Source organism: Arvicola amphibius, chromosome 11, assembly GCF_903992535.2.
Source record: "Arvicola amphibius chromosome 11, mArvAmp1.2, whole genome shotgun sequence".
Lineage (NCBI taxonomy): Eukaryota > Metazoa > Chordata > Mammalia > Rodentia > Cricetidae > Arvicola > Arvicola amphibius.
In genome coordinates this window covers 41,452,085-41,466,608 of record NC_052057.2, presented here as the reverse complement: position 1 = coordinate 41,466,608, position 14,524 = coordinate 41,452,085, and the positions used below count along the sequence as shown (strand labels likewise).

Genomic DNA, 14,524 nt, shown 5'->3' with positions numbered 1-14,524 from the left:
AGTGCAAAATTGTGGGCTTGGGGGACAGGTGGAACTTAACCTCCGGGCTCTTCCTCCAAGAGGAGAGGGAAGCATTTGTCCAAGGCCTGTGCTGGAATGCCGTGTTCCACTCACACAATGCTCTGATGGGATAATTTCCCAAACCATAAAGCTTCTCAGTCTACAAATCAATTCTCGTGTCTAAAACCAAAGAAAGTCTGTGTTAAAAGCAATCTGAAGTCAGACGCAATGAATCAATAGACTTCAATGCTCTAGCCTTTCACAACTCCAGAAGTTTTCTTCAGGAAAGAATGCATTCAAATCACTGACTGCAGGTGGAGATCGCTTAGGTTGGGAGCAGGGACAGAGTGTCGACTCGCCCACTTAACAAGCGCCCTCATCAAACCCTTGGATAAAATAGTCTCCACCAGACATGCTTACACACGCCATGTGTTTCTTGTTAATGTAATGCTATAGAAAGGAAGAGAATATACATATGCACATATGCTCCACATGTTATATACAAATGTGTACAGCTTGTGCATGTGTAAATTCTAGAACTTGCAAATTGTAGAATATAAGATCCTAGGTAGTCAGAGTTTGAAGGCTTTACATTCCCAGAATCCTACGCCTCAAGACTTGGTTGGTATCTCACAGTATAAGTTGATTGAGGTGTTGCTTGAGAGCCATTTCTTGTATCCAAGAGACACTGGGAGTTAGGGAAGGCCAAGGCCTCATAGGTCATGTGCAAGAGAGAGAGCATTTGAACCCCTATCCCATGATGCAAAATCTAGCACATTCTGAATCAATTGCTCCTAACTCGCATGTAAATGCACAATGGGATTCTTTTTTAAGATACCCTAGAGTCTGAGTCCTGGACACTCTCAGAAATCATGATTTACTTGGTTAGGACTGAGGAAGTATGCATCATGAACACTAGAATCTCCCAGGGGTTCTGAAGCTCACTCAGGGTTTGCTGCTGCCTTTCGGAACTTGCTGCTCCAAGCCATAGACGGATCCTACCAGGGTCTGCATCATCTGGGGGCTTGTCGGACCCTCCCACACGAGGTCCCACTGCAGCCCCCCAGTGCTAGAATGTGTGTAGTGCAAAGTCCCTCTTTTGCACTTTTAAAATTGGAAAGTCATGCCGGAGGCCAGTAGAAGGGAACTCAGGGGGCAACAATAGCCTGAGACATGTACAAGCCTGCATTAGTAGTCTAGAAACAGAGTCCCATCTCTTTTGCAAAACATTGTACAGCCATTTTTTTTTATCGCTGTGCATTAACATTTTGTTCAAGTCCAGCTTAGGGGAGTTAAGATAATAGAGCCACGGTTAAATAATATTCTCTCTTTAGCATATAGCAGCCACGCTTTAGCAAAGTTTGTTAAAGTTATCAAAACCAGATCTGGAAAAGTGGGCTCAGTGTTTAACAGCACTGGCTGCTCCTACAGAGGGCCCTGGTTCAGCTCCCAGCACCTACATGGTAGTTCACTGTTGGGGACTGCAGACCCCCAGACCCTGCAGCTGCTCTGAGCACAAGACCCTGATGGCAGGGGAGTGGGTTCTGATGAGTCTGCAGCTGAAAGATCCCAAGAGCCGGGGCATGGCCAGAGCCCTATATTAGCTGCCTCTGAGCACAATAAAGTGGGCATTCTTGGCATTCTTGTACCAAGAGACACGTGTCCCTGTGTCTCTGTCTGTGTTCTTTTTTTAAGTCTCCACCCCAGTTCCTGGCTCGCGTACCATCCCGTAGTGCAGGCGCTAAAGTTCGCAACCATTTGTAACTCCATTTCCAGGGGATCCAGTCTCTTTTCTGACCTCCCTGTGTACCAGGCTCAAACGTGGTACATAGATATACATGCAGGTAAAACACTCACATAAGAAAAAATAAGCATTTTTAAAACACAAAGTTCCAAATCCAGCTGTCATGAGGATGTTTTAGCCTCTTTAAAAACCACACTCTGATCTGGGCTCTCATTTGGAGAAATAAAGTGCTTTCCAGTGACTTGACATAATTTAACTTTTGCAATTTTTAATTAATAAAGGCTTCAAGGCTGCATAATTGGTCTGTTTTGTCTTCTCTCGAGGTGCCTGGAGTTGCAGCCCAACAACTTGAAAGCTCTGATGGCTTTGGCTGTGAGTTACACCAACACCGGTCATCAGCAGGATGCCTGCGAGGCTCTGAAGAACTGGATTAAGCAGAACCCAAAATATAAATACCTTGTAAAGAACAAGAAGGGCTCTCCAGGCCTCACTCGGCGGATGTCTAAGTCCCCAGTTGACAGGTTGTCCTCATTCTATGTAGAATCCTATTACTATGACAAAATACCTGGGGTCAGCAATTTATAAAGAGGAAAGGTTCCTTTGAGCTGGCATTTTTAAAGGGTTAGACGATGGTCAATTAGACTAGTGTTTTAAGAACTATGATGGGACATACATCAAAGTAAAGGCATGTGGTCGAGGAGGTAGTTCACCTCGTGGTGGCTGGGGAAAGGGGAGATAGCAAGATTCCCCATATCTCCTTCCAGCCCTGCTTCCATGACCTGATTTTCTTCCATCAGGCCTCCACTTTCCAGAGGTTCTACCACCTCCCCACAGCACCACAGACTGGATTTTTGGAGGGTACACATATCTAAACTCCAGAAGCTGTCCTTTAAACATAATGACCTGCTTTGTGGCCATTCATAGACATTTACCCATATTTCAAATTCAGGTGCTTTGGAATTAATGCCAATACCCTGAGAATTGGGGTTGAATACACCTAAGTCCCTTGTTGGAGTAAATCTGAATTGAATCTCATTGAATCCTTGGTCAGTTCAGCTTCAAGGATGGAACATTGGGTCAACAGTGTTCTCCCATGAGGACCTTACGTAATATGGCTTGTATATGTGTTTTGTTGTATATTTGTGATGACTAGTGATTGACTGTATTGGTTTTATAATCCAGTATTAGTAGTCCTCTCATGAAGCTAAAATATATATTAATTTTTTTTTTTAATTTTATGCATATGGGCATTTTGCCTGAATGTAGATATGTGTATCCTATGCATGCAGAGACCAAAAGAGGGTGTTGATCCCCGGAACTGAAGTTACAGGCCTTTGTTAGCCACATATTGGGGCTGGGAATCAAACCCAGGTCTTCCACAAGAGCAATAAGTGCTCGCAGATACTGAACTGTTGCTCTAGTCCCTAAACTATTTTTAAGGAAAACTTTTCAATATGAGGCAAGAGGAGTGACTTAGCAGTTAAGAGACCATGGTTCTCTTCCAAAGGACCCAAGTTCAGTTCCCAGCAGCCATACCAAACACCGCACAACCACCTGTCACTCTGGCTCCAGGTGATCCAACGTCCTGGACACTGAATCAGATTCTTCCTTCATAGCTCTGTTCTGGAAGGAGTGAAGGAGCTCTACCTGGAAGCTGCCCACCAAAATGGTGACATGATTGACCCAGACCTGCAGACAGGTCTTGGGGTTCTCTTCCACCTGAGCGGGGAGTTCAACAGAGCAATTGATGCATTTAATGCTGCCTTAACTGTTCGGCCAGAGGTAAGGAATCCCAGCACAACAAAACACCCTGGGGATGGGGGGGTTGTAGGAAACAAACTTTCAGGGGTGATCCTCGGCACATTCCTTCTTCATTTTATCTCTGCCTCTGGTGAGTTCAAGGACAGATGGCAGGCACACCCCTGCAGCTGTCCATTCCAAAATGCCTGAAATGGAAGTGTGAATTACAAGACATCCAGTGACCGCTGCTCTTTAAGGAATGACAGTCCTTTCCACCCAGTGAACCAGGGAGAAATTTTAGTAATTCACCTCCGTACAGACCCTGTTCATGAGCCCTGACTAAGCCTTCAGCCATCTCGCGTCAGCTGTAAAGCGAAGAGGTGGGAGCACTCCACGGTGCTCCTGGATACTAACTCCTGTCTTTGCCGTAAGGATTACTCCTTGTGGAACCGTCTTGGGGCAACCCTGGCCAATGGAGACCGCAGTGAGGAGGCTGTGGAGGCCTACACGAGAGCCCTGGAGATCCAGCCAGGCTTTATCCGGTCCAGATACAACCTGGGGATCAGTTGCATCAACCTGGGTGCCTACAGGTGACGTATGCCTGGGTTCCGACAAGTTACCTGGGGGCCAACACCCATGGAAGTCTGTATGAACTATTAATAGTCCAACATTTAATTTTTCCATTTAAGGAAAAGGGAATCTTGGAGAGGGACAAAGCCAGGGGGACTTGATAAAAAAAACAGCCCTGGGAAGCTCAGAGCCGTGTTGGGCAAAGCCAAGCCAAGAGTACAGTTGTTCTAAACCTGATGCACAGATAAAATTAGTTAGGGAAGGAAAAAAAAATACGGTGGATCTATTGTTTAAAATACAATAAAGTTAGGGAGGAAGACATGAAATGGTGGCTTATTGTTTGAAATGCCTTGGCACAGTTACAGCCCAAAAAGCTGCAAAGCCATTGAAAATCCTGGAGCTCAGCTGTCCCCACCCCCACGCCCGTTCTCACGAAGCCTTTGTACTTCCTACAAATGCTGAAAAGGCCAAAGCCTTGAGCTAATGTGAGCTTTACCTATCAATACTTGTGGTGTCAGAAATTAAAGCACTTTAAGAGATTCACTGGAAAGTAATAGAACTTTGCATAGCAATAGGAATGACATGCTTTGCGAGAAAATAACCACTTTCCAAAACCAAACTGTACCAGGAAAGAAGAGTAGCCGTGGTGTGGAGAATTCCTGTACTATCTTGCTCCCTAGAGCCAGTTTCTTTCTGCCTTTGTATTCTGTCTGGGCTGCCTCACGTACATCCCCAGGCAGGAGTAGGCAAGGTGAGCAGCTGAGGAGGGGATAGTGAAGAAGGTCACCAGCCTCTCAGTTTCCTAATGAAAATCATTTGCCAGCAACAAGCCCCAGGCTCCCCAGACCACACGGGAGAACTATTGATCTTAACCGTAAGAGCTTTTACATGAATTGACTCCAGGGTGCTTTACAGCCAAATCCTAAAATGCCTCCTGCTATCCCTATTATTCACTTAGGGACTGAAGCTCTGTAAAGAAATTTGCCTAAGGCTAAACAGTTGGGTGTGAAGGCCAGCCACTCTAACTAGGAAGCTTAGCTCCTTATTTCTGTCACTACCAGGCAAGCCTAGACCACCTTGCTTTTAAGGAGGGCCATTTTCTCCCCTTAAAGACAGGTGGCAAAGATCACATCTGCACACAGACCATTCCCTGAACAGAGGAAATGCATGAAGTAGCCTCCCTCCTCTCTGCTCCCGAAGTAAAACTGACTTTACTGTTCCCTGTCTGGCCCACTATATTTAACAATAATTGTTCACAAGAGAGTAACTAGAGAACCTGAAAGCCATCCCTGGGAGCCCCCTCACCCTGGAGAAGAGACCTAGGGAAGCAACTCTGTTTATTTTAGTGTGCTGACTCTGGCGTTCACTGGGTCTTAAGATGTGCCTTTCTCCCTTTTTAGAGAAGCGGTCAGCAATTTTCTCACGGCCCTCAGTTTGCAAAGAAAGAGCAGGAACCAGCAGCAAGTCCCTCACCCGGCCATCTCGGGGAACATCTGGGCTGCTCTCAGAATTGCACTGTCGCTGATGGACGAGCCAGAACTCTTCCAGGCAGCCAACCTTGGTGACTTGGATGTCCTCCTGAGAGCTTTCAACTTGGATCCTTAAAGGAAAAGAAAGAAATACAGAATAATCCCTCATCTGTTATTATACTAAAAAAGGGACAAAACTATTTTATTATGAATTTCAAAAAAAAGATTTTTTTAAAGGATAAAGCAGAGAGTCAAAAGGCCATGGTCATGTAGCCCAAGAGAACTAACTGATTACTACAGACAATACCTGGCCTCTGTTCAGACCCAAAAGCACAAAGTCAAGGTCGGGTTCAAGAGAAGAACCAAGATTCTCATGACAAAGAAAGATAAGGTAACTGTGTACACTCTTCCAAGTGACCAGTGGACTTTGAGTTATACTGTCCCCAGTCACATGGGGACACATCTGAGGAGCCTGTTCATGGGACCTGGCAAGACAGTTTGTCCTCAGTCAGTGAACTCAGGCTGTCTCAAACCTGTCTTCGCCTTTCATGAGACTGAACATATAGTCCGGGCCATTGGCGCATGCACACATACAACCTGAGTAAAGGCAGGTGTCGCTTCCCCTCCTCCCGTTTTAACTTTTACTATAAGCCTTTGTTTCCAGAGAGAGAGAGAGAGAACTCTGCTGGCGAAAGCAGTTTTTGCACTAGACGTTTTGCTGTTCCCAATGAAATCCTGTCCAGGGTTGTACATAAGCACTTTAATATCTTATTTATGCCTTGCTGAGCTTCGGGTTTGTTGCTCCAGCTTCTAACTTGGGGAGGGGGGCGGGGGCTGGAGGATTTGAGACAGATTTGTTAGCTCAATGGACCAAATGAAAAATTCTGAGAGGAGTTTTTCTTAGCACAGGGTTTTGAAGGCGCCTTGGCATAGAATGTAAATATGTTAAACCCAGTTTTCTTTGCTTGCTTTCTGGGACTCTGGATCTCAGTGGGAAGCAAAATTCTGCCTCTGCATTCTGCCTGCAGAAGGAAGGTCAACTTTCTGCGATTTCTAGTGAGTGTGTGTTAACTTGTTTTCATACCCGTTCTCCGGCTTTCTAACTGCCCTGCACAATGATACTCCGTTTAAACTCTCCCTATTTCAAATGGTATTTCTTAAGCATGATAAATACATTTTTCCTAAAGTTGACGTGTTTCCTCAGTTCCATGATAGCCCACACTGTCCACCTCCTCAAGCTGTGAGGGGCAGAAGAAGGTCACGTTTGTGACCGAGCTATGCTGAGTAGCAGAGTTCTCCTCTGAAGGAGGTGCCCCTTGGGCTCTAATTTAAACACTCGGCGAGAACCAGGCCTTCGCCATCAGCAGGGACGTCTTGCTTAGCTGTTAACCTTCCACATACATCTTCAGATTACTCTGTGGATGTTTAGGCTTGGTGGTTATTTAAAAAGAATTAGAAAAATGTTGGCAAAACGCTAACCAAAACATTTTGCTCGGCTCTAATTCTAGTAAGCCGCCCTAGTCTCTGTCGCCTTGTGCCTTCCCACCTCCAGAATCTTCCTAAAAGCAGCCTGGTCCCAACTTTTTCATGCTCTTTGCTTACTAATAACTCTCTCCACTAACCCTTGTAGTTACCAGAAACCACATTTGGGGTCAGAGCAGATTAACTGACCGTGAAATTACCTACTCCTGATTGAAAATGTGCCCAGAGGCTGACGGAAACCACTCCATCACCTTGGGGTCCCTGGATTGTGAAAGACATGACATTCACAGGTGACCTCAAGTCAAGCCTCGAGGCTGATCTGTCAGAGGGGATTTCTGTCTTATAAGGACAAGCTGATGAGACCACTGGAGGAGACAGGTTTTGCTCTTCATTGTCAGTGTTCCCTAAGATGGAGCCGTGGCCCCAGCTCCGCTGGAGGACATAGGCATGGAGCCATTCTGGGGCTCGGCAACAACTCCCGCTAGCCTTTAACAGCTGAGCCATCTCTCCGTCTCTGGCCCATGCTTTCTATTAGTCTGTGCAGCAAAGCAAAGCTCAGATATAATCTGAAGAGCAGATTTCCCGGACCAGTGGTTCTCAACTCATAGGTGGTGGCCCCTTTGGCAAACTTCTATCTCCAAAACTTTTTACATTATGATTCATAAGAGTAGCAAATTTACAGTTATGAAGTAACAACAAAAATAATTTTATGGTGGGGGGGGGGAGTCACCACAACATGAGGAACTATATTAAAGGGTCGCAGCATTAGGAAGGTTGAGAACCACTGCTCTAGACTGTTAAAAACAGACGGTGAAGACCTCTTTGGGCCACATGAGACCATGGCATTGCCTGCTTGAACATTGCTGATAGTGTAGTGACCATTCCTGCCTTCTTCCTCATTCCAAATGTCACCTACTGGCCACCTGGTTTGAATCCCTCAGAGACCCCTCCAAGCCTGTAAATGAAGGGTTCAAAGCAACCTTCCTGGTCATTCTGTTCATACTGCTCTCCCAGGCCCTCAGCAGCAGCCCCTGATCTTGCCAGGATAGAGACCCACTAGACCCTCAGACCAGTCGCCACTTCCCACAGGAGCTCAGGCTCAGCCTGACTAGTGCAAAGGCGGGACGTTTTATTTCATTTGATTGTTGCTAAATGGTGTCACATACTGCGGCCCAAGTTTATTTAACTGGAATACCAAGTAGCTTCAAAGTCCAGGGAGTTATTTTAGGGGACAGCTGACAGTTTTCCACTTCACCATTATGTCGCATTTTGTAGGACATCTGATGGGACTTTCTCCACTTCTCTAGTTCTCCCCACCACAGTTAAGATTTTCATAGGCGGCCACCTATCAGGAAGATCAAAATTATTGCCTAAGAGGGAAAGAGTCGCAATGTCCAATGCTATCGTAATGATAGTAAGTGAAAACCAATAACTAAAAAGTAAGACATCGTATAAACAGAGCCATAGCAGACGTTGAGGAGGGAGGCTTTCGTGTCTTCCTCATGGTGTCTGCATCATTTTGTCATCTGCTTTCAAAATGCAGAACTGTTGCAGGCTTTTCATGGCAAGAAATTGCCTTTTCTCTGTCTGTTCGAAGGACTAGGGCATTCTTTTGAGGCCCTGGGAAGGCCCCTAAGGACAGGACTTATTCACAGAATGGCAAGGACCCTAAGGACGAGACTCCTTCATACAATGGCCTCTCAGTAGCTTCCAGGGACCTGGTTTTGCCAGTAAATTGGGTGAAAATGCAGAAAAAAAAAACATTTGAAACCACTGCTGAGTTTCAAAATGTTACAGGTTTTGGTAGAACGTCTGCATGCCAAGAAGAGGTATACTAAAGAGGGCCCAGGGGTGTAGCTCAGTGAGCACAGTGCACCCCGGAACCACGTAAGCCGCCCATGGTGGTATACAGCTGCAATCCCGGCACTTGGGAAATGGAACCAGGGCAATCAGGAGATTACCATTATCCTGTACAGATGAGGAGCAAAGAACGTACTAGCCAAGTCAGCCTCACTGAGTCTGTGTTCTCTGTGTTTCGTCCTGACACACCTCCCCACAACCCACCAGAAACTTTAATAACTAACAATGAAGTGCACTTCCTCAGCTAGTCGGATGTCTGCCAGAACAGGCAGGCACGTCCAGAATACACTCACTCCCAGACTTACATGCCGTTTTTATTTATACTGAGAGATCATGCCGATTTTTAGACCAATATCTAAATTCTTTTATCGATAAATCGTTCTGGAATATTCTTGCCATATGGGCAAGGCTTGACTGTAATTGTAGCTCATCTCATAGTTCCCAAACCTCTTAGCATAAAGTTTATCTGTGCACTCCTGGGGGGACCAAAGGAAAGAGGGTGGTCACTGTACGTCCTCATTTGTCTCTGAACTGCTTCCACAAGGTTGAATTGCTCCTACCTAAGTGTCGTGACGTTGATTTCTTTCCTATCCTGACAAGCTTCTAGAAGCAGTCTAGAAACCAGGTGTTTGGAAGATTTAATTCTTGTGCCGTCTTTCTGATACCTCTTATTTTGAAAATGGAGACACGGGCAACATCCGCGACTTCAGCCTTGTAACATAGCTCCCCACTGGTTCCCCATGCAAATGATCCTGCACAAGGCCCTTCTCACCTCACTATTTATAGGACTGGCTGAATAAAGCTGTTTTGAACTGAGAAGTAGATACATATATTTTTAAAGAGCGTTCATAGACCAACTCTGGCATAACATTTGTAAAAAAAAAAAGGCAATTTTTAAAAAGCAAAACATATAACCTCAGGTACAAAAACTACTGCATGCATCAGTACTTCCAATCTGCCTATGACTATTAACCAAAGCATGCAAGATCCTTTTACTGAATGTAAACCGGCCCACTCTCCCCATGCATGACTGGTGTCATAGGCTGGCTGGCCTTCCCACTGTCCTCAACAAGCAGGCACTTCCTAATGTCCCAGTATTTCGTATTGGCTTTTCCCATCCCATCACACTGGCACTGACCGATGCTCACAGACTGGTTCAAACACTGTGACTGCCCGTCCCAGGCCAGTCATCTGAGGGACCCAGGTATAGACCTGTGCCCTTTAAAAACCCATGTGAAGTTTGACAGAGCTAAAACCGTGACCAGGCCTTGCAATTGTCTTTGCACAAGAAGCCTTGAGTTCTGAATTCTTAATAATGTGTTTCAAGTTTAGGAGGAAAAAAGGAAACATTGGGACTCTAAATTATGTAAGAAGGTTAGAGTGATATCAAACACATGGAGATTGCCCCGAGGCGAAGTGGGTGGTGGGGCCTTAGTTTCCCAGTGGGCTAGTATGTCACAGAGCAGCATGTGAGTTATTGTTCCATTTGCAAGGTCAAGGTCCCTCTCCCTTTGGAAACTAGATTTGATCAACCTGACCAAAAGCACTCAAATTCAGGAATAGGAATGACTTTATGGCCAATGTCTTCTCTCTGTTGTTTACTAAAACACCAGTTTTATGAGAAACCAAAGGCTAGGAAAGGAGAGGATGAAGCTTAGGATAGTGGGGCTGGCGGTAGCGATGTAGCCCTGCTGGTATAGAGTTTGTCTCCCATGCTCCTCCAAAACACTCCACTGCTCATGGTGGCACACATCTGTAATCCCAGCAAGTGAGAGGTGGGGGCAGGAAGGTCAGGAATTCAAGGTCATTCTTGGCCATATGAAGTTCAAGACCATCCTGTGCTGTGTTAAGACACACTGTCTGGAAAATTTAAAAAGACCGTTCTCTAGGTCATATGTGAAGAACAACTTTTTGACCCTTTCATAATCCCCTGTGCCCTTCCATACACAAACCCAGAGTCTAAACTACTCTTCCCCATTCAGAGTTAAGAGGAAAGCAATAGGAAATCCAAGTGTGAGGCTTAATAGTTTCTCACACTGCACACAGCTGCTGAAAATGCTGCAGAAATACCAAATAAAATGCTCTGGAAACTAGTGCCCCAGCCTCAGGACCTCCTGAGCTAGGAAGAGGGTAGTTGAGCATCCCTTAGCAAGACAAAGGGACAGTCCTAGAAAACCTGCACCAAAAATGACCAAAGGTGCAAAGCAAGGGAGCCCTTGGTGGCTAAACCGTGCCGTGTGCGTCACTGAGGTTGTTTCTGGTTTCCCTGTGAATTGACGGGAGCGGGAAATGACATGCACACAGTAGTTCATGCGGATATCTGCCCTCTTCTCTGAGACACATGACTCTCTCACAAGGCTTCGGAAAGGGTTGTGCCATGTGATCAGTGAGTTCATGACCTGCTATGTTACCATCGGTGAAGACACAAGCCTAAAATATCAGTCTTTCTTTTCCCCATCCATCATCTGACCCAAGCCCCCCTCCATTTTCATTACCCAAATTTGTTTACATCAGTTGAACAGAACAACTGATCAATTCAGTAAACTTTTTACAACCTATACGAAGCATTTATTAACTATTTAGAAACATTTCTATCTATTTTATATATCTATGAATACTGCGTATCTAGCCTAATCTAAAAATTGTGTTTTAAGAGAAGTGCCAGGATGCTTTCCTTATTGTGCTCAGTACCTTTAAATCTGGGGGTTTCGTTTTCAAGCTGACATAGGTAACAGAGAAAAACTTAACTTTAAATGTTTACACTGAATTTCTAAATATCAACCCCAAGTTAAGTGATCTATAGTCAACTGACAGCAATGGGGTTTGAATATTATTGGCATACTATAACATTTCTGTGGCATAGTGAGTAACTGGCAGCCTACTCGGCCATGTAGTAAGCCTCTGTCATAGTCTTTCTCTGCCTTGCCTTTTGAAATAAAACTACGATAAAAATAATCACTTTATCCTACTGATGTGCTAATTCACTCAGATGACTTATAATTTGCAAATACCAAGCTTGACGTAGTATGTTTATACTTTATTGAAGGCATGCCTTCCTTTTTCATATTGTTAACCTGTATTTACATTCGCGCGGTTTTAAACTGTGTTTCCAAATAAACTTTGTCTGCGGCTTCATCGTCTTTTCCGAACTCTCTCAAGATGGGATTTAGGGTCAGAACCTCTTAAAGCCAAGTAGAATCCAACTACTACTGCTTTAGGAGAAGTCCTTCCGTTGGGTAGCTCTACATAGAATTTTGCATGAATTATCTGGAAAGTGGGAATGCATTTGTAGATGAACAACAAACCTTGAAAACTGTTTCCTTTGCTAATTTTCTAAGACTAAAATATTAACCTAAAACTGAAATTTGTGATCTTTTTAAAATAAAGCATTAAAATATGCGCCACTTCAGGGTCTTTCTTAGAGGGGCCAGTGAGACCGGAAGCAAGCTGAACGCCGCAGGCTCCACTGCAGCGAAAAACACACCTGGACCCTAGCCAGAAGGCCCCACGGGTGCCAAGTGGGAGAATGGGGCAGCGAGGCATTAGGTCCCTATTTCCAGGTGATCAGAAAACAGGAAACATGCGGGCTGCCATTCAAACCAGGAAGCAGCAAACTGCAGGGGGAGTCAACGTTCGTGGAATCACCAACTAGTGCACCAAGGTGCGAATGAGATTGCTGTGAGCTCACGAACAGAGGAGGCCAAGGCAGCAGGGGCCGGAAGCAAGGAAGTTTTAAGAGATGTCCATTGGGGTGGAGAATCCAGGGTGAGATTCTCAGAGCGGGGCAAAGGAAAGAGCTCCCCAACCCACCCCGTTCTCCCAGCCCTAAACTCTGTTTCGCCTGGTTAGGTTGACAGTGAAGGTAGCCTCCCCTTCACGGCTCCCTCTTGATCTCCGGTGGCACTTGGCCTTGGCGTCTTCCAGTCTTTTCCTCCAAAGAGTCAAGCTGTATGTTTCCCCCAACTTCACTGCTAGCACATTAATGTGGGGAACTAAAGCTTTAAAGTCTCCTTCTCCACGTTTTAACATCGGCTATTATCCAGAAACAACTGGTGTATGTAGCACCAGCTAAAGGTCTGAGGCATTCTTTTGATTCTGTTCATGTATATAGAGGAGGATGCATGTGGATGTGGAGACCATAGGTCGACCTTGGGTGTCTTTGTTTCCCCGATTTTAAAGTCTGTTTATGTGTGTTTAACACCTGTGGGAGGGGGGAATGAGGGGTGTAACAGGTCATTCTGAGGCTTCCTGGCACCCATTCTGGGAATGGCCAATTTTCTAGAAGAGCAGCATTTTAACCTAAACCATCTCTACAGCTCCCCTCTGCCTTTCTTTTTTGAGCCCAGAGCTCCCCAGTTCAGGCCAAAGAGCTCCAGGGCTCCTCATGTCACTGCCTCCCTCCCCAGCACAATGATCACAGATAAATAGCATCACACCCAGCTTCTATGCAGGTACTGGGAACCTGAGCTTAGGCCCTCATGTTTGTGCGGAAAGCACTTTCGTGACTGAGTTATCACCTTGGCCCCTCATTATTCTCTACAGGTCTCCCTAAAATATGCAGGAAGCACTTACAAGTTTGTATTATTATCATTATCATCATCATCATCATCATCATCATCATCATCATTATTATTATTATTATTATTATTATTACCTTTAATTCCACAAACACATACTGCTTGCTGACTGGTTGTGTTTCGCTTAGAGTGGTTTGGGTTTGGTGTAGTTATTGTTGCATATGCTAATCATGCATTTCTCTCCTGAATACTCCAGCTCCTGGTCCTCACATCCAGGCATCTGGATTTGCCGAGATGACGACTACACCTCGTGCTCTCCTTTGTAGAACTAAACCACTGACCCACAGGAAGCTGCAGATCTGGATTTGCTCACTTTAGATGGGTGTAAACTGCTCCCTCGGTCCAACCTGCTGACCGGCCTGGACCAGATTCCAGGAGGTACTGCCACTATGCCATTTACCCAAGGGACTCCATGTCCCCCGCCTTCCCCACTGTTAATATTACCCCTCCATAGTTGATTATTGCAAATGAAAGAGGAGCAAAGTGTGGCCAAGTGGGAGAAGGTCCCCTGGATTCAAAACTAACTAAAAGGCCAAGCTGACCCTCAAACCTGCCAAGCCCGGCCCAGAAAAGAGGCAGCTTCAGAGAAAGAGCCAAGGTGATAACTAAAATCTGCTTTTGATTTAAAATTGAAAATCAAAATCATTCAGATAATGTGATGCACACCCATAATCCCAACACTCAGGAGGCTGGGGCATGAGGACTGTGGGTTCAAGGCCAGCCTTCATAGCCAGACGCTGCCTCAAAAAACAAAACAAAACAAATCAAAAAGAAGTGAAGGCAATGTGGCTATAGTGACTGCCACCCCATTGATGATTGACAGGGCTGACTGTTGATCTGGCTGGCTAGTGGTGTCTCCTCCTCCCTCACCCCATTGATTGACAGGGCTGACTGTTGATCTGGCTGGCTAGTGGTGTCTCCTCCTCCCTCACCCCATTGATTGACAGGGCTGACTGTTGATCTGGCTGGATAGTGGTGTCCCCTTGCTCCCACACTGCACAGTACATCTCCCTCCCAATGCTGCACACTCAACCTCCCCCAAATAGAGAAAGATCACATTGGCCACATCTCTGCATTCCCCT

At 45.5% G+C, this 14,524-nt stretch overlaps 1 protein-coding gene across 6 annotated transcripts in view; it reads left to right on the top strand.

Annotated features, from left to right (window-relative positions):
• Nucleotides 1–6,274, top strand: part of Pex5l (peroxisomal biogenesis factor 5 like) — a 138,554-nt gene extending 132,280 nt beyond the window's left edge. For all 6 annotated transcript variants that reach the window (XM_038347640.1, XM_038347641.1, XM_038347639.1 and 3 more), the window contains 4 exons: nucleotides 2,068–2,265; nucleotides 3,361–3,526; nucleotides 3,917–4,074; nucleotides 5,455–6,274. In XM_038347640.1, coding sequence (XP_038203568.1) covers nucleotides 2,068–2,265; nucleotides 3,361–3,526; nucleotides 3,917–4,074; nucleotides 5,455–5,659 — 727 coding nt within the window. In that variant the 3' untranslated portion in view covers nucleotides 5,660–6,274. The remainder of the gene's footprint in view (nucleotides 1–2,067; nucleotides 2,266–3,360; nucleotides 3,527–3,916; nucleotides 4,075–5,454) is intronic.
• The last annotated feature ends 8,250 nt before the right edge of the window (nucleotides 6,275–14,524 follow it).